Here is a 20,788-nt window from a genome sequence, read left to right on the forward strand (position 1 = left end):
TTCATCCAATGATCTCTTAAGTCTCCGATCGAAAGCGAGCGGAGCCTGGGCACTGTTGATAATGTTAAAAATAAAATACTCACGTCTACTTTTCGCGCTTCGTATTTTCTTCTTATAGATGATCTGAAGCTCGTCCTCTTATGCCAACTTTGTATATGCTATTTTTCTTGAATTTTTGGACTTTATTTAAGCAGCATAAATTCTACTTGAGGGACTAGTTATAGCTTTTAGATTTCGATTGAAGGTATTTGTTTGTGTTTAGTATGTTTTTAAATTATGCATTACTTTGAAATGTGTATTGGCAATTAATTCTTTAGGGTGATTGGTCTGGAGAAACGTGGTATTCCTGGTCTCGAAGTTCATTTATCCTCCGACTTCGAAAAGAGCGCCAGTTGAATACCGTAAACGCCATCTTAGTGCTGAGTTTGTTTACGAAAGGAAGTAGAGTAGTCTCCGTTGGAGGTGATGGGAAGGCTGAGATGTATATTTATATATGAGTATTGTAAATCTGTAGGCTGTACGTGAAGAAAGACGGCCGATTTCGAGTGAGTGTTTGTTCCTTTTGACAAATATTATTTCGGGTGGACAGCGGAATTGTCAAAGTTTACTTGCGCAATGGGCGCGAAATATCATTTCGTAGTTATTTGTCTGTTGTGCTAGTGATGTGATTTTTTTTCCTGCTGATGATTTCACCTCCTCTCGACCCATATTATTCAAAGAATTGTACTTTCTTCGTCGTTTCGAACAACGTTGTTAGTCGGTGTGACATTCGTGTTATACGTTCCGTTACGCCTGCGGTAAGATCACTAGAACTGACACTCAATTGCTCCTATAACTTTGAACGCTATTTTCATATTCATTTCCGTCTAAATACAGGACAAGTGTATCTGTGGTATACAACTTTTGGGACGATCTATGTAAACATTGCAAATACTTCGCTTGCGTTATGATTGAGGATGCGAATTTTTTTTTTTTTTTTAAAGAACTCTATGAAGAGCAACAGATGAATTATAATACATATATTATGTTTAGAAATGAGCAGCCTGGTTTGAGTGTTACGGGGAATCTTCATAACTTAACTTCTGTGGTGTAGGCTCTGTCACTGTTTTGTTTTCATTGCTAGCTTTTGTAGGCTTATTGACAGTCTAAACGTAATTGGATAGTATTTATAATATTTGATGAACTTGTTGCTCAAATATTATATCTGGCAATCATTAATGTTATGATACCTATGATTACTGATCCATTCCTCTTTAACATTCAAACATAACCTATAAACATAACCTATAAGTACTGTTTGATGTTCATCCTGCTAAACACATTTGAACACAAGTGAGATATAATGCAAACATCTTCAGGAAAATAATTGTAGTAAGCTATTTTTAAGTAATTTAAAATCAAATGTAATTTATATTGAGGACAGAAACCCAAATAGCCGTTTCAGCTGCACTAGGTCATCTTCAGCTGTCTGGAAATATCTTTAACTTCAAATTAATCTGTTGAGAGTTGCAAAACATGAGTAAAACTTACATACATATGTTATACTTTTAAATTAAAATAGGTGCATACTGAAACAACATTAGATGAAAGAGTCGCTTGACATAGTATAATGAAGTCAGAATGAGTCTGACATTTAACCGTTCTACATAATAAATGACAGTGATGATGTAATTAAAAGTTTGAGTTTTAAGAAACGGTCTGCGATAGTGCATCATTATGTTTATGATAGCGTATTTATCTTGATTTATACTCCGTACGGCTCTACTTCTAAATTGACGTTTTGGCAGATTTTGGCTCTGTCTGGTGGTTATGCGCTGAAGCATAGACATCCAACCAATCCCAAGCTGCCATTCATATCGATTTATATCGGCAGAGCACGATCTTGAAATCCAGTTGCCAACTCTAATATTTACATTTGCCACGTGGTTAACCTATCTCGCTCAGCGTGTGTGGTATTCGGTACGGTTCACGATCTTTTGCATTTTCCTTCAATATTTAGTGTGTTTTTCATATTGTTGGAGGGTTCCAGTGACTCTGAGATCAGTAGAGTGTTCCCTTTGTAGACCATAACCTCCTTTCTGTGCCAGCCATTAGCCGTTAGTGATGTATTATTTCCTCATTATCTTTTATTGTTAATAATATATTCTCTTTTAGTGCCAGATATTGTTAGAAAGTGTAGTTCTTGTGAATTTGTTTTCAATCCATTTTCATTCGTTTTTCTGAGTATGTATTACAGTTTAGAAGGGCTGTTTACCGTGGTCATATTGCATCAGCTGTTCTCGCAGGCGTAGCGCGCTGGCAACGAAGGGAAGGCGAAGCTCATTTGTTTTGCGAAACTTCAATTTAGAAGTAAGGCCGTGCGGAGTATAATAGTATGTGAGATACAAAAAGCACAGAAGCATCAGAAACATACATCTTATTAATGTAATGGAAATAAGTTAACAGAGTATGAAAACCTGACAGTAGGTTAAATTATTGTAGGAGGAAAATTTGGATTGGTACATTTCAAACGGTATCTCATCAAAATGATTTGTGGTGTGGGTTAGTGTAGTTGGGCCTGAGTTTGTGAACTATGAGCAATGACAGAGTGGGCTTGTATAAGGTCATGGGAGTTGGGATGTCAGATACTGTGGAAAGGATTGGACACCATTTATTCTGAGTCGAGCCCTCCCTGTGCTCGGCACTTAGGTCTGTAGAGTCCACTATAGTCCCTCAACTTTTAGAGGAGCAGTGTGTAAGTAGGCCAATACCCTGCTTCACAGAAATTTACTGAGTTTTCTTCAAGCCTAGGATGTATGGGAGTAATGTAGTCCCAATTGCACTTGTAAGGCCGGGGACCTCTTGGAAACAACTTGGCACACAAAATGAAATCTAACGGGTTGCAATCATTAACGGGGCTTGTGGAAGAAAGAAAGTAGAACTGGCTGAGTCAGCAAAGAGGATGTGTTAAAGAGTTGATAATGAGGTAAAGGGAGATCACTAAAAATAAATAAATGGTTATAAGATGTACTTTTTGCATGGTAATAGCGGGAGGACAGAGTGTGGGGTGGAATAGTTCGTTAGGAAAACTATATCGCTCAATATAGTTTCTGTTAAGATTGTAATTGAATGATTTTGATAGATTTGATGGGAATACTTGCTGCGTGAGAGAGCATATGAGGATGAACTATAGCTATTTTCTGCACTGATGGCAGGTGGCCTACAGCTTTAGGGGAAGTGATGAGTGGGGGCCACCATCCAGCACGACGTAAGAGGCTGGTAAGGAAAAGAGACAGAGATCACTTTTAAAAAATTGCTAGGATTGCATGGGTGTTAAAAGTTGAGTTGAAATCTACATAACCATCAAATTCAGAGGTTCATATGTTATAGTTTGAGTATGGCCTGGGGATTAGTTTTATTTTATTCTAGCTGTGGTACCCAACATTGTTTACATTTAAGATTTGTATTTCCTGTAAATTATGTGTGAAGTGAATTTTTGTAGAATTCCTTATTGAAACATTGATATTTGAAGATATATTACGTAGTTTTAAGAATTTTTATGCATGTTCAATTTCAATTTTTAGATTACTTCATTTTCGAGAGAAACCTTGTCCTCGTGGAAGCCCGAATTGACTAGGAAATAATATTTGATCTTTCAAAAAAAAAATGTATTTACACATTGTGCTATAGATATGTTTTACACAATTTAAACCACATTAAGACTGTCATTAGTCAGCCTTGCAGCCCCGAAAACTTTTGATTCAGCACTAATCTCGGTTATTTTAGGCTACTTACTTTTCACCCTATCTCAGTCCCCATCCCAATGGAGGCTGAACCTGGGGGCTTAAACGGTATCTAGGGTGTCACAGTTAATCTCAGCAACAGACAAACAACGGATTCAACATTAATATTGGTTATTTTTCATTATTTTTACATGTCATTCCCTCTCATTCCTCACCCTTAGTGGGGGTAGGAATTTCTCACCTCCATGCTATTTTTTTTTCTCTTTCAGATATTAAGTCTTGTGTACCAAGTTTGGTTGAGAGGTATGCTGTAACATATATGTATCCATAATCTGGATCATTTTGTGCGTATGTTCTCCCATTACTTGTCACTCCCCATGCCGATGGGATTGTACTTGGACTTAGACGACATCCGGAATGTCAGTGTTCATCCCAGCGACTCCGAAAATTATGGATTCGAAAATAATATTCCAATTCCCACCACTAGGGGTGCCCCTAGTAATTTTTTTCTAGATAGTAAGTCAAATGTGTGCAAAATTAGGTTGTGGGCTATGCTGGAACACACACACATCCATGATCTCGGCCATTCTGGACATTCTTTTTCTTCTCAACTCCCTTACCAATGGGGACTGAACTTTGACTTAAACAGTAACCGGAGTGTCACTCTTCATCTCAGAACGCCAATAACTATGGATTCGACACTAATATAGGTTGTTCTAGATTATTTTTACATTTAACTCCCTCCCCTACCGGCCGAGTTGGCTGTGCGGTTAGGGGCGCGCAGCTGTGAGTTTGCATCCAGGAGATAGTAGGTTCGAGCCCCATTGTCGGGAGCCCTGAAGATGGTTTTCCGTGTTTCCCATTTTCACTCCAGGCGAATGCTAGAGCTGTACCTTAATTAAGGCCATGACCGCTTTCTTCCCACTCCTAGGTCTTTCCTGTCCCATCATTTCCATAAAACCTTTCTTGTAGGTGCGACATTAAAAAAATGGTAAAATACTCCTTCGTCTAGGGGTGCTAGTGAAGTCTAACACCCATACTATTTGTTTCCAGATAGTAAGTCATTTGTGAACCGAATTTGGTTTAGAGGTATACTGGAACATACCCACATACATCCAAAATCTCGGTTACTTTTACGTTAATTTTCACCTCTTCTCGACCTCCATTCCCACTGCAGCTGAAGTATCACTTAACCGGCATCCAGATTGCCACAGTTCAACTCAGTAACCTCATAAGTTATGCATTTGTCATTAATCTCAGTCGCTTTTTATTATTTTTATATTTCATCCCTCACCTAGGTATGCTTAGTAGTTATTATAAATGTGAAAGAAAGGAAGGTATTAAAATTAGGACTATTAGGCAGTACCATATGGCTGATAGTCCGCCTCTGTGGTGTAGTGGTTAGCGTGATTAGCTGCCACCCCCGGAGGCCCGGGTTCGATTCCCGGCTCTGCCACGAAATTTGAAAAGTGGTACGAGGGCTGGAACGAGGTCCACTCAGCCTCGGGAGGTCAACTGAGTAGAGGTGGGTTCGATTCCCATCTCAGCCATCCTGGAAGTGGTTTTCCGTGGTTTCCCACTTCTCCTCCAGGCGAATGCCGGGATGGTACCTAACTTAAGGCCACGGCCGCTTCCTTCCCTCTTCCTTGTCTATCCCTTCCAATCTTCCCATCCCTCCACAAGGCCCCTGTTCAGCATAGCAGGTGAGGCCGCCTGGGCGAGGTACTGGTCATACTCCCCAGTTGTATCCCCCGACCAAGAGTCTGAAGCTCCAGGACACTGCCCTTGCGGCGGTAGAGGTGGGATCCCTCGCTAAGTCCGAGGGAAAAACCGAACCTGGAGGGTAAACAGATGATGATGATGACCATATGGCTGATAAAACAGGCATAAGGGAGTTTTTAAAAAGTAACTATGATCGCTGGAAAATGGCAAATAAAAATGTAAACAGACTCTGGGATGGGTTTAAAGCAATTGTTGAGGAATGTGAAAATAGGTTTGTACCTTTAAAGGTGGTACGGAATGGTAAAGATCCCCTATATTATAACATAGATGTAAAGAGACTAAGAAGGAGGTGCAGGTTGGAACAAAATAGAGTTAGAAATGGTTAAGGAGAAATTGAAGGAACTTACTAGGAAATTGAATCGAGCAAAAAAGTCAGCTAAGGATAACATGATGGCAATAATAATAATTAATGAACAAGGGGAGTGTGTATGCGAGGATCTTCAAAAGGCAGAAGTATTCAGTCAGCAGTATGTAAAGATTTTTGATTACAAGGATAATGTCCAGGTAGGGGATGTGAGTCATACTAAAGAAGTACTAAAATTTACCTATGATAACAATGACATTTACAGTAAGATACAAAAGTTGAAAACTAGAAAAGCGGCTGGAATTGATAAGATTTCTGGGGATATACTAAAGGCAATGGGTTGGGATGTGTATGTATGTTTAGTCCTCAGCCCGAAGGCTGGTTGGATCCTCAACAGTTCCGCCATCAGCTGTCATAGATGGCCTAGGCATCACTGAAGAGGCGTACTAGGGAAATGAGGAGTGAGGTAGTTTCCCGTTGCTTTCCTCACCAAGCCAGAAGTTGCTATTACACATCAGTCTGCCAAGCCCACTGAAATGCATGCACCAACTGACCCTATGAGCAATATCTTCACACCATTCATAGCAGGGACTGGCTGCAGAAGGAATGGCATTACTAGCATTACTCATACCTCAGTCACTTTCATTTTGTCAAAGCTAAGGATAAAGCTGAGACAGATCAATGAAAGTAACAAAATTGCTCTAGCCCATACCAGAAGACATAGTGCACTGTAAACACTAGGTCCTGCCAGCAAAGGCGCTGGGTTGGGATATAGTACCATATCTGAAATACTTATTTGATTATTGTTTGGTTGAAGGAGCTATATCAAATGAATGGAGAGTTGCTATAGTAGCCAGCCCCTGTGTATAAAGGAAAGGGTGATAGACATAAAGCTGAAAATTACAGGCCAGTCAGTTTGACATGCATTGCATGTAAGCTTTGGGAAAGCATTCTTTCTGATTATATTAGACGTGTTTGCAAAATTAATAACTGGTTTGACAAAAGGCAGTTTGGGTTTAGGAAGGTTATTCCACTGAAGCTCAGCTTGTAGGATTTCAGCAAGATATAGCAGATATCCTGGAGGCCAAATGGACTGTATTGTGATTGACCTATCTAAGGCATTTGATAGGGTAGACCATGGAAGACTACTGGCAAAAATGAGTGCTATTGGACTAGAAAAAAAGAGTGACTGATTTCTAGAAAATAGAACTCTGAAAATTAGAGTAGGCAAAGCTTTATCTGACCCTGTAATAAGGGAATTCCTCAAGGCAGAATTATTGGACCTTTATGTTTCCTTATATATATCAATGATATGTGTAAAGAAGTGGAATCAGAGATAAGGCTGTTTGCAGATGTTATTTTGTATAGAGTAATAAATAAATTGCAAGATTGTGAGCGGCTGCAGGGTGACCTCGATAGTGTTGAGAGTTGGACGGTGGGCAATGGTATGATGATAAACGGGGTTAAAAGTCAGGTTGTGAGTTTTACAAGTAGGAAAAATCCTCTCAGTTTTAATTACTATGTTGATGGGGTGAAAGTTTCTTTTGGCGATCAATGTAAGTACCTAGGTGTTAATATAAGAAAAGACCTTCATTGGGATAATCACATAAATATGATTGTAAATAAAGGGTACAGATCTCTGCACATGGTTATGAGGGTATTTAGGGGTTGTAGTAAGGATGTAAAGCATAGGGCATATACTGTAAGCCTCTGGTAAGACCCCAACTAGAGTATGGTTCCAGCGTATGGGACCCTCACCAAAATTACTTGATTCAAGAACTGGAAAAAAAAAAAAAAAAAAAAAAAAAAAAATCCAAAGAAAAGCAGCTCGATTTGTTCTGGGTGATTTCCGACGAAATAGTAGCGTTACAAAAATGTTTGCAAAGTTTGGGCTGGGAAGACTTTGGAGAAAGGAGACGAGCTGCTTGATTAAGTGGTATGTTCCGAGCTGTCAGTGGAGAGATGGCGTGGGAGGACATCAGTGGACGAATAAGTTTGAGTGGTGTCTTTAAAAGTAGGAAAGATCACAATATGAAGATAAAGTTGGAATTCAAGAGGACAAATTAGGGCAAATATTCGTTTATAGGAAGGGGAGTTAGGGGTTGGAATAACTTACCAAGGGAAATGTTCAATAATTTTCCAATTTCATTGCGATCATTTAAGAAAAGGCTAGGAAAACAACAGATAGGAAATCTGCCACCTGGGCGACTGCCCTAAATGCAGATCAGTAGTGATTGATTTTGATTTAGTGTGTTTTTTATCTCCCACAGTAACTTTTCAGATAGTAAGTCATATATGTACCCAGTTTAGTTGAGAGCTATTCTGGATCATCCACATATACATCTGTAATCTCAGTATGGTGTTTTTGGATAGCCTACATTCTCTTTCACCCCTTTTCAGCCCCCATGCCGAAGGGTACTGAGCTTGGACTTCTAACGGCAGCGGAATTGCCAGTATTCATCTCACTGACCCTGGAAACTATGGATTCTACATTAATATTGGTCATTATTATTTTTATATTTCACCCCCTTTCCACCTGTAGGGGTGTCTTACCCCAAAATTTTCTTTCCCAAATAGTAAGTCATATGTGTACCATGTTTGGTTGAGAGCTATGCTGGAACTTGCACACATACATCCATAATCTCGGTCATTTTCAATATTCTTTTTCACCCCTTCTAACCCTATCCAGATTGGGAATGAACTTCAACTTAAACGGCATCCAGAGTGTCACAGTTCATCTCAGCTACCCGAAAAACTATGGATTCAACATCAATGTTGGTCATTTTTGGATATTTTTACATTTCACCCCATTCTCTTAGGGGTGCTAGGAGTTTATTATCCCTACAGTAATTTTGCCAGATAGTAAGTTAAATTTGTATCAAGTTTGGTTGAGAGCTATGCTGGAACATCCCTAATCTCTGTCATTTTCTTTTTTCACCCCTTGTCACCTCCTATGCCAATGTTGACTGAACTTGGACTTGAACGACATTCGGAGTTTCACTATTCATATCGGTGACCCCTAAAACTTGGATTCTACATTAATATTGGTAATTTTGTATTAGTTTTTTATTTGACCCTTTTTTACCTTTGTTCCTAGGGGTGCAAAGGGTGTCTTATCCCCACAGTATTTTTTCAGATAATCATATTATGAATTCCAATTTTGGTTGACAGCTCTGCTGGAAGATACACATAAGTCCATAATCTCGGCCATTTTTGGACATTTTCTTTTTCACTTCTTCTCTCCCCCGATACCGATGGGGGCTGAACATTGACTTAAACAGCATCCAGAGTGTCACAGTTCACCTCAGCAACCCCCCAAAACTATGGTTTCTACACTAATATCGGTCGTTTTACATTATTTTTACATTTCACCCTCTCTTAGGTGTGCTAGGGATGTCATGCCCCCCACAGTATTTTTCTTTTCCAGGTAGTAACATTTGCACCAAGTTTGGTTGAGAGCTATGCTGGAACATACGCACATATATGTCCATAATCTCGGTCATTTTAAGACATTTTCTTTTCCTATGTCAATGGAGGTTGAACTTGGACTTAAACGACATCCAAAGTGTCACTGTTCATCTGCGACCTTGAAAACTATAGATTTGATTATTTTTTCTATAATCCAGATATCTTCAATAATTGTGTGAATTTTTTGAGCTAGTCTATCACCCCGTGTTTTCCACATTTCAGCTGTTATATAGTCTTCTTCTGGTGCTGTATTATCTTTTACTTTATAGATTATTTGTTTGACGTCTTCTAATGTGGGCAGTTCTGAGTTTCTATTAGAGGTGGGCAAAGCGACACTGCTGACTGTGGATAAGTTCACCTTCATACACCCCAGCGTCAGTGGGTAGGGCCTGACACATCCCACTCTGATGAGTCTAGTGTCAGACCTAAGACAAAACGCTGGTTAATAGAGCAAAACGCCTGAAAAGCCTTACATCTGATATGTTTTTGACACTGCTGACTGTTTTGTAAGATTCGATACAGCACAGTGAATTGCTTCAAAGCAGTGTGTCGACACATGGCGCATTTCCGTCTCAGACTGCTAGAGAAATGGTGTTCAGTACACAGTATCTTGACAGTGTTTCGTAATGGCGTGATAAAACAGCGTGTCAACACACAGCGCACTTCTGTCTCGGACTACAAGAAAAGCTGTGTTTTGCGATGGCGTGGTGAATCATGAATCACACTTCATACCCAACTTCAGTTCACTGATTAAAATGTTCCACGTTCCAGTAAGGATAAAACATCAGATTCATGAAATATTTAATGAGCAAATGTACAAAATACAGTGTGATGCGTAGATGATGTACAGTATAAGAAGTACCAGTAGGCTATGTATAAACTGTGTTTGCTTCTTCACTACACACTTACAATTATACTATAATGGATCAGTTTTACTGTTACAAGCACACTAAAACAGTAACTTATTTGAATAATTATAAAACTAATAATGAAATTTAAGAATTCAAAGTAGGTATTCTGTGTACAATAACTAACTTAATTTAATCCATTTACAAAAGCATGGTAAAATAGTAGTCTAAATAAATGAACTAACTTGAATAATTATAAAATGAATAATGAAATCTAAGAAGAGTCCAAGGTCTGTATTGTATGTGCAGTAACAGACTTGACCTAATCCAGTTTAAAAATCTACTTCTAATTGAAGTTTAAAACATAATTTTTGAAACTTTTGCACGTGACAAACAGAATTGTCCTTTTGTTATAGTATGGACATACTTTGAGAACAACAATGTCCTGTTTCTGCGTAAAACAAAGACTTTACATTGTTCTTTTAGTAACTTGAATCTCGGTTCAGAATATGAAGTGTCTGTAACGAATGTTGGCTCATCTTCAGGGCAAGGTCATGCAGAGTGTTCCTGTTGAGGCAAGAGGATGAACAAAGCACCATCACTGTTTCAGAGCTTTGCTGTTTCGAAGCTTCGGTGTAGCTGACATGTACAGAATGACTGGAGTTTCTGTTTATGCTATACGCCACATGAAGAATCTCACTGCTTAGCAACACTGAAGCGTTGCTGTGTCTAGACATCAAGACAACTGATTGTGCCAGGAAACAACTTGGTACACAAAATTGAATCTAGTGGGTTGCAATCTTTATTAACGGGGCTTATGGAACAAAGAAAGTAGAACTGGCTGAGTCAGCAAAGAGGGATATGTCTGGATGTGTTAAAGAGTTGATCTTTTTGCATGGTAATAGTGGGAAGACAGGGTGTGGGGTGAATTGTTCTTTAGGAAAACTATATCGCTCAATATAGTCTCTGTTAAAAATGTAATTAAATGATTTTGATAGATTTGTTGGGAATACTTGCTGCGTGAGAGAGAATATGAGGATGAACATTTAAACAAAATATTTTTCGATTCCTCCCTCAGACTTCTGGATGGTGAATTTCAAGGGCTGCTTATAAGGCCTAAGGGGTCTTTCATTTTCTTGCCCTTTGTGGCCCGTATGCCAATACCTTTATTTTTAGATGAGATTATCTAGTTGTTCTTCCCCTTAAAAAATCAGTAATCCCCATCACATTCACTGAAAGTCTATATACAGCTTAAAAAATACCTATGTTGACTTCTCCATGTGAGCTGTGATTCCTGTTAAAATAGTCCTATGTCTTGTATTTAAGAAATTGTGTGACAAATTCATTCTAACTAACATAACAAGCAGCCGGTGAAGACAGTTTTTAATGTTGTGTGTATAAACAGTGATTAGGTCAAGGATGTTCTCTCAAGAGTTGATCTTGCCATCATGTCAATGGAGGTGATAATATGCATAAATACAGATTGGGTTGCCATATCATCATGACAACATAATCAGTCTTGATGCATAGAAAGTCATCTGATTCAAGTATTGAGATTACTTTTAAAGCCAGTTGTAATACATGCGATGTAAATTGTCATTCTCTCCCGTCTCAGTAAATTCACTCTTCTTTCTGTCTGTATAGAAAATCATAGCTAATTATGGTTTGAATTACAGGTTTTGGGAGAGAAAATAGATATTCTAAAGCTTATGCTCCTCAGTGCTGCTGAAAATGTTGTAACTGTATGCAATATACAGAAGGTTATGACCATGTCAGTTATTCAGCACAGGCACTAATGGTTAGATGTCTGATTAAGCTGTTCAAGGCAAATGTTGTAAAATTTCAACTATTATAGATTTAATATTGACTGTATTTTAATTGATTGTATGAATACTGTTTTTTTTTTTTTTTTTTTTTTTTTTTTTTTCCAGAATCATGACTTGAAAAGAAAATTGTGCTAAATATATTCATATTCTTTTTGCAGGTTTCCCAGAGTTTCCTGTACAGTGACAAAAGAACACCAGCATGTTCTATGCACATTTTGTTTTGGCCAAGAAAGGGCCATTGGCCAGGATTTGGTTGGCTGCTCATTGGGATAAGAAGCTAACCAAGGCCCATGTATTTGAGACCAACATTGAGAAATCAGTTGATGGTATTTTACAACCTAAAGTAAGTAAATCAGCAATTTGTGTCCAAAAGTAGGCTATTTCTTATTCTATAAAAAAAACTGTGCGAGATTAGCTCTATTTAGATGAAGTTATGACATACCTGCCAACTTTTATGGTTTATCCATATGGAAATGGCAGTATTTTACGGTTTTACAGATGGACGGTGTCATTTTATGACTTCGCGGACAAAAATTTGAAACGTTAACATTTGATATTCACTCCACGTCCGTACAGTAGATTGTTTGCGTGGGTTGAAGACGAGTCCACGATAGTCTATAACTCATTCTTTGATATGGTTGGTATTTTTAACCTGTGATGTTTGTGTTGTTATTGGAATTGAATTTAAAGCCGGGATAACGGTTCTTCCTCATGAATCCTAAGTGTCAACAGGTTCTGCTCTGCAAATTCTTTGTTCCACTCCATTCGCTTGTGCTTTAACCCATATTCTTCGACCACGTGAGTGGTGTTCTTTGTTCATGAAGTTGGCGTTCCGTGAATATTTTGGCCTTATAAGGTTATAATATATTTTAATGAAGTGTTCACGTTTTTGTGTTATCGTGCCTCGCAGTTTCCTGTATTCGTTGGACTAATTACATTCGTTCCAGTGACTGGGTATACCGCTATTAATGAAGCCCATTAAATTATAAAGAAGAAGAAGATGAATTACATTCGTTCCACGTGTGTGTATGTTTTTTATCATGTGCATATTCTTTGTTCACGAGGTTGGTGTCATATTCATTTAATGGTTTATTTGTGTGCTTTGACATGTTTTAATGAAGTGTTTGACTGCCTTGAGTGTTTGTTTTAATTTTATGTGACATTCAGTGATCCAGGTTCCTTTCGTTGTTTAAGTAGATTTAAAGATAAAAATTTCATAATGGTCCACATTGAAATGTATCACAATGAAATTGAAATAATAAATAAGGTAGTTCAACCTATTCAATATCTATATATATATAAAATAAGAGTTTTGTCTGTACATTGCTCAGAATTTGAAAATAATGGTATTTCTGTATCGGTCATGTCCATAGTAACAAGAAAGTGCACTTTTTACTTTTCCGTAATTTCTGTCTGTCTGTCTGTCTGTCTGTCTGTCTGTCTGTATGTATGTATGTATGTATGTATGTATGTACACGCATCACAAGAAAACGGTTGAAGAGAATTGAATGAAAATCGGTATGTGAAGTCAGGAGATGAGCCTCTACAATCTAGGCTATAAATCATTTTACTCACGCTGAGTGAAATGGTAGTTTAGGGGAAGGCCTAAAATTGAATTCTCAACTATTTATGTTATTAGTGGTCGTATTTTAAAGAAAATGGGTATGCAAAGTTGGGGAATAAGTTGCTACAATCTAGGCTATCAATAATTGTATTCACGCAGAGAAAAATGGTAGTTTAGGGGAATGCCTAAAATATGACTCTCAAATATTGTTGTTATTAGTAGTCCTATCTTGATGAAAATCGGTATGCAAAGTCAGGAAATAAGTCACTATAGTCTAGGCTGTAAATTATTTTATTCACACTGAGTGAAATGGTAGTTTAGGGGAAGGCCTAAAATGTAATTCTCAAATATTTCTTATTAGAGGTGTAATCGATGAATGCTACATAACTAGGGTTATATAGTATTAAATTCCTATTATTCATGTCTTATACATTGTTACCGTACTGGCTATGATCACAAAGATATTCATGATTTTGGATTTTTGTTACTAAGTCCATATCAGCGCCGAGTAACCAGAAATGGGTAAACAGTATTCATTGAAAATCGGTATGTAAAGTCGGAGAATAAGAAACTACAGTTTATGATATAAAATATTTTACAAATCACAGAGTTGAAAGAAAACTAAATGTAAAGGCCTACAATATAGAAAGCTCATAACATTGATCAACAATAACATTACATTGACCATTGTTTGTCGTGATGTGCTTTGTGTCATCTGTTGCCCGTCATCTCCGGTAGATAGGATTACTGCTGCGTACAGAGTATTTTTTATTTGATTTACGTCGCACCGACATAGATAGGTTTTATGGCGACGATGGGATAGGAAAGGGCTAGGAGTGCCTTAGGCCTTAATTAAGGTACAGGCCCAGCATTTGACTGGTGTGAAAGTGGGAAACCACGGAATACCATCATCAGCGCTGCCGACAATGGGGTTCGAATCCACTATATCTCGGATGCAAGCTCACAGCTGCGCACCGCTAACCACACGGTCAACTCGCCCGGTCGTACAGAGTGTAACAGTCTGCCTGAATATTGATGGGAAGTAGCTGGGGAGTAAGATAACTTTCTTCTTTAGCATGACATTCCCCTGGTTTATAAATTTTCTGATACTACTGGTACGTAATACACTGGATCATCATAGCATTCGGGCTATTCAATCCCTACTCTGAGGCACTGATTGGAATGAACAGTGTGCATATTTAGCGGAATAATGGCGGATGAGTGTTCATGGCAATCTGCGGCCTGGTCATCCCAGCTCTGGAACTTTGGACTATTAGATTGGCACCGTAATCTAACCGCAGCACTGTTCGTTAAAAGTGATAAAACGTGCGGCTTTCCATTTGATCGAGTATTTTGTACGATAGCATTGCTTTTAATCGCTACATTCATACTTACATTTTTGTAATGACCTATCTTGATTTCAGGTTAAGAAAACCACAAAGTCAGTCTTTCTGAGAATCCCGTAGCGAAGCTCGGGTACATCAGCTTGTAAATAAATAAATATGAAATGTAGTATTACATTCCTATTTAATTAAAAGCGGAAGCGGTACCGGTTTTGACCCTAATCTGGGTCATCATCAGCCGAATAAAATGCAAAAAGCATACTTAAATTATACTAAATTGTATTATTTTTATATATATATATACACATACATACATTTTCGCAACCGAAGCAATTACAGACTGGTTCATCAAGCTATTCACCAAGTTCAGTCGGCATTTGAAAGCACAGTGCCGGACATTGAGTGTGTTGCGCTGATCTTCAGAAGCTAGCAATTCGCTTCAATCAAGTGTCTCGTCTTCGACTTCTAAACAATTTTGGGACTTCATATTCATTAAGTATATTGTGACTTCGCGCCTCATTCGCTGGCTCATTTAACTTTTCACCTCTTCTTGTAAACATTATGAGACAGTGCTGAAATTTGCGTGTGTTGTGCTTCTATTCAGAAGATCGCGCCTTACTTCTTATAAGTGACTGACTTTCTACTTCTTCTAGATTTTACGATTTAAAATTGCACAGTGCCAATCCCCATTAACATATTTTGCCTCTTCAACTGTTTTTGTGAAAGACTCACTCTTCAATTTCTTATTTACCTATGCATTGTTTTTTGCACGAGTCACTGTATGCCTGAGATTTGTCTGGCTCCGCAGTGTAGGGGGCTACGCGTCCGCCTGTCACCCGGCGGCCCCGGACAGCCTGGGGACAGGGTGTTTGTGTCTTCCTTAACGTTCCTTTCCTCACATTCAACACTTTAAACTTCCACCATTTACAAAATACACACAGGTTCCTCACATATGGTGCAAGTAGGGGCAAATGATCTTTTTAGGTCGACCCCCTAAACAAATAGCATTTTGTAAAAATGCCTGAGATGCATATTTAACAATGAAAATGTACAAGATGGCAGCAATTAAGGATCCATATTTCACCCAAGTGTTATGGGAAGAATTTTGGTAATTAAAATATAGACATTATAAAAAACACTTAGTGCATCACGACAACCGATGATCTTTACTTCGTAATGTTTCTGTATTGTCACTGTAAAGCTTGTAAGAGAGTTCACAGAAGTCTCACCTTAAAAATGCAAACATCAATTTTTTGACGAAAAAAACAGGCAAAAACTCAGATGCGTAAATTATTCAAGGAATTCAGATATTTAAAGATTATTTACAATTCATTTACATTTAAAAGGTATATCAAATATAATATAAACAGTTGGTTCAACTCATTTGCGGTTATTGTCATTTGGTGTAAAATTCCGTCGTGAGATTGTTTCTGAAAAGTCAAATAGGGTACATCAGGTAAGTTGGACACATGGGTTTGAAGTACCAACACTGGAAAATATTCTCCGTGTTATGAGCTGACAATACGACCTGAATTGAAATAAGCATAATATAATAAATGTACAATTCATGTAATATCATAAAAATGACGTATCAGCAAATAAAAAAAGGAAAACTCTCCAACACGAGAAGGGACGAGCATCGAAGGAGGGATCCTGCTAGATTTCCCCAAACCGTCCATATCCAATCTTGTATGAGTGACATTTCCATCCACCCTTTTTCTTGGATACAAACGTGGATTCCAACTTGTGATGGAAAGACAAGGAAAGGAAGATGTTGTAGGGCCCTTTGGATATGGAAATGTAAATCCAGAAGGAGAGTTGTTGGTGGATTTTTGCATGAGGAATCAAATGATTGTTGGAAACACCTGGTTTAGGAAGAAGAACAGTCAGAAGATTACAAGGTATGGCTGGGGAGACAGACGAACAAAGACCATGATTGATTATATAATCGTAGAGAAAGAACACCGGAAGAACCTTGTAGATGTAACAGCCATGCCTGAAGAAGCCTTTGGTGGAGATCATAGAGTTGTGATAGGAAAATTGAAAGTTGGAAAGATTGAAAAACCCCAATTAAGAAGAGAGAAAAGAATTAAAGTATGGAAGTTGAAGGAAAAAAGCGTACAAGAAGAATTTCAAAGGGAAATAATACCCTTGGTACCCAGGACAGAGGTGGGGAATGTTGAAGAGGAATGGAAAAGATTTAAGGAAGCACTAGTTGGATGTGCAGAAAAGGTGTGTGGTAGAACATCAGGAAATGTGAAAGACAAAGAAACACACTGGTGGAATGATAGGGTAAAGATTAAAGTGAAGGAAAAGAAAATGGCATGGAAGGCATGGAAAACATCTAAGACTGAAGAAAGTAGAAGAAAATATGTGGAGGCAAAGAATTTGGCCAAGAAAGTAGTGGAGGAAGAAAAGAGGAAAAGCTGGGCCTTATTCACACAGAAATTGAGAGATGATACGCAGGGCAGCAAGAAATTACTGTATGGTATCTTAAGAAACAAAAAGAGAGATCAAGTAAACACCAGATTTGTGAAGGATGAAGGTGGCATAATTTTAACAAAGCCAGAAGAAATAAGAAATAGATGGAGAGAGTATTTTCAGAAGCTGCTGAACATAAGAACGGATGACAGTCATTCAATGGACGACCAGGAAAGACAATTAGTTGACGAAGAAATGGATAAAGAAATTACAATGAATGAAATTGAAATGGCAGTAAGAAAGATGAAGAATGGAAAAACTGCTGGAATAGATGAACTTTCAGTGGAGATGATAAAGGCAGCTGGAGCTGTAGGCCTGCAGTGGACATATCGGGTTCTCAGGAATGTCTGGGAGAATAAGGAGGTCCCTGAGGATTGGCAAAAAGGAATAATCATCCCAATTTTCAAGAAAGGTGATAAGAAAGTTTTGAAGAACTACAGGGGAATTACTCTAATATCCCATGCTGCTAAAATAATGGAAAGAATACTGGAAAGTAAAATAAGGTTGAGGCTTGAGAAGCAGATACAGGAAAATCAGTTTGGTTTCAGAAGTGGAAGATCAACAATAGAGCCCATTTTCATTATGAGACAACTAATGGAAAAGCATTGGGAGTACGGGAAGGATATGGTGATGACATTCATTGATATTGAAAAGGCATATGACAGTGTCCCTAGGACGAAAGTTTGGGACAGTCTGGTGCAAAAAGGAATTGGACAGGGATTAATAAAAATGATCATGGCATTGTATAAGGAATGTTGTAGTTGCGTGCAAACACAAGTTGGCAGGACAAGTTGGTTCAAAATAACTAGTGGGCTGAGACAGGGAAGTGTTCTATCACCAATCCTGTTTACAATAGTAATGGATGACATCATGAGAACAGCAAAAGCAGCATATGGAGGAAGAGAAATGAACATGATGTTATTTGCAGATGATATTGTGATTTGGGGAGAAGACGACAGGAAGGTTCAAGAACAGTTGAATGTGGTGAATGGGAAGATTGAAGAATGTGGATTGAAAATAAGTGTAGAAAAGAGTAAAACTCTTGTTATGACGAGAGGGGAGAAAGAAGGGAAAGGTCAGATTAGACTTGCAGACAAGCCCCTGGAAGTAGTGGAAACGTTTAAATACCTGGGGAGTGAATTAATGGAGAATGCTCGACTGGATGCTGAGATTAGTAAAAGGATTCAAGCTGGAAGTTGTTTCTATCATAGTGTAAGAAATATGTTATGGGACAAAGATGTGCCAATGGAAGCAAAGGATACTATGTACAAGATGTATTACGTACCCATGACAACTTACGGAGCAGAAACTTGGACAATGACAAAGAAGGATGAGAGTCGAATACAGGCAGCCGAAATGAAATTCTTGAGGAGTATGATACAGAAGAGTAGACGAGACAAAATAAGGAATGAGAAAATCCGGGAAGAAATTGGAGTGGAAAAAATGAATGATAGAATAGAGAAGAGCCGACTAAGATGGTTTGGGCACATAAAGCGAATGAGCGACGAAAGAATGCCAAAAAAGGTGATGGAAATGCAAATCCAAGGAAGGAGAGGCCGTGGACGACCTCGATTGAGATGGAAGGATACCATCCAACGCAGCATTATAGAAAGAAACCTGGACTGGGACACAGTGTTGGAGGAGGAGTGGTGGAAAGACCGAAGAAAGTGGAGAGGAACCATATTTGCCCCTACCCGGCTACAGCTGGATAAAGGGAAATGATGATGATGATGACAAACGTGGATCCCTTGCGGAAATTTTACTTTAGACAATGTTTTTTGTTTTAGAACCTAAGGTGCAAGTTTTCTGCCATCAGCTTTTACAGTAAGCATTGCAGTACATCGTTGTTTCTTGCTTCCGGTAGCACATAAAATAACACTCAATGTCCCTTTCTTGTCGACTGTTCGACTTTATGGCATATGGAAACTGATTGGTGTCTGACCTGCGGTTCCTATTTGGAAGATCAAATGTTCCTTCACTTTACGCTTCTCAATCACAAAGTGATGAAAATCAATTTGCTTTTTGTTGAAATCATTTGGGACTTTTTGGCATAATGCATCTTTTTGTGAGAAACGGCATATGCAACGTTGCATAACAAAATCATATATTTAAGCAGATCCTCCTCTGCTTACGGAAACTTGCCGCTTTTTGGTCCGAAAAATGCTTTGCTAGGCGTATTGGTCGCTTTAAGTGCATGTCTCTCTTACTGCGGCAGCGCACGATGCATTCAGACACTGAATATTTGCAGCCCGCTGCTCTGTTCCCGTATGTTTCGGTGTAGCTGATCACCACGAGTTTATATGATGCAGTATTATTATTGTGGGCTAACGAACAATTCTGAGTTCACAGAAAACTCATGTCCCGTACCCGAAACACTCATAAAATATGTTTGTACTAGACTGGAATAGAGCGTCACCAGTCACTTCTGGACAGATTCTCTCACTGAACTAGTGCAGTGGTATTTCCTACCGGCTGACAAGAGCACATTGGAATGCCCGGTTTTGCAATAGGAAGGCTGCTGCTTGAGTAGCTGGCATCTTTATTTCGAAACGCATCCAGAGCCGCGTGATGGATGTTCGAAGAACGTCAAATACGTGAACATTTCTTTTTCTTCACTTTGGACACAAAAATATTGGAATGTGTAAATTATGCAAGAGCATTAATTTTGCTATAAAATACAGTAATTAAAATCAACTAGTACACGTTTCGTCCTTATATCATGGATATAATCAGCTATAGCTTACATACCATTTAGAATTAAAAGATAAAAGTATCACATAACAAAAAATGGATAAAATTATGTAAAGGCTAAAATATCAAGTCCTTGTTGTCTAAGTCTTTCATTGATTGTAAAATAAGGCACCGACTTGGGCTCTTCTTAAAATGGATCATGTTGATTTAGATTTTTAAACTGTATTATGAATTTGGAGGATCTTGACTTGTGTTTTGTGGGACGTTGTGTGAAATTATGCTCAAGCTAGGTCGTTACGTTGAGGTATTGAAAGAACATATTTGCAACAAACAGGGAAGCGGTGAGAACCAAAAGTGTGGGGGGAGGGGTAAGAAAAATGGGATGAAAAGCAATAGAAAAGCAACTTACATCCTTGCTGCCTTAAGATGGTTTATCCATGTCTTGGTATAGAGGATCTACTGTGCCTAAGGGGGTGCGTTGCAGGCGTGATGGAGGGTCTGATACTGAGGCGGGAAGTGCGTTGGCTGGGAGAGTGATAGTGGCCTGAAGTGTGGATATAGGGGAGGGTGTGGAATGGGAAGAAAAGGAGAATGCTGATTCGTGTTCGGGCGAAGCATGTTCAAAGAATGATTAAAAAAATTAATTATCACGTTTATGAAGTTGTTGATATTCTCGGACAACTCATTCAGATTGCCTACAGGGTTCAGTCTTTGGTCTAAATTAACCCCTTAACTGGGTTTGACACCGAAAGGCGTCAA

At 38.5% G+C, this 20,788-nt stretch overlaps 1 protein-coding gene across 2 annotated transcripts in view; it reads left to right on the plus strand.

Moving 5' to 3' along the window:
* Positions 1–392: 392 nt before the first annotated feature.
* The window catches only part of vtd (RAD21 cohesin complex component verthandi), a 188,814-nt gene continuing 168,418 nt past the window's right edge, over positions 393–20,788 (plus strand). For both annotated transcript variants that reach the window (XM_067136760.2, XM_067136761.2), the window contains exons 1-2: positions 393–545; positions 12,109–12,293. In XM_067136760.2, coding sequence (XP_066992861.2) covers positions 12,150–12,293 — 144 coding nt within the window. In that variant the 5' untranslated portion in view covers positions 393–545; positions 12,109–12,149. The remainder of the gene's footprint in view (positions 546–12,108; positions 12,294–20,788) is intronic.

The sequence above is a fragment of the Anabrus simplex genome, chromosome 1, assembly GCF_040414725.1.
Source record: "Anabrus simplex isolate iqAnaSimp1 chromosome 1, ASM4041472v1, whole genome shotgun sequence".
In the NCBI taxonomy this organism is placed as follows: Eukaryota; Metazoa; Arthropoda; class Insecta; order Orthoptera; family Tettigoniidae; genus Anabrus; species Anabrus simplex.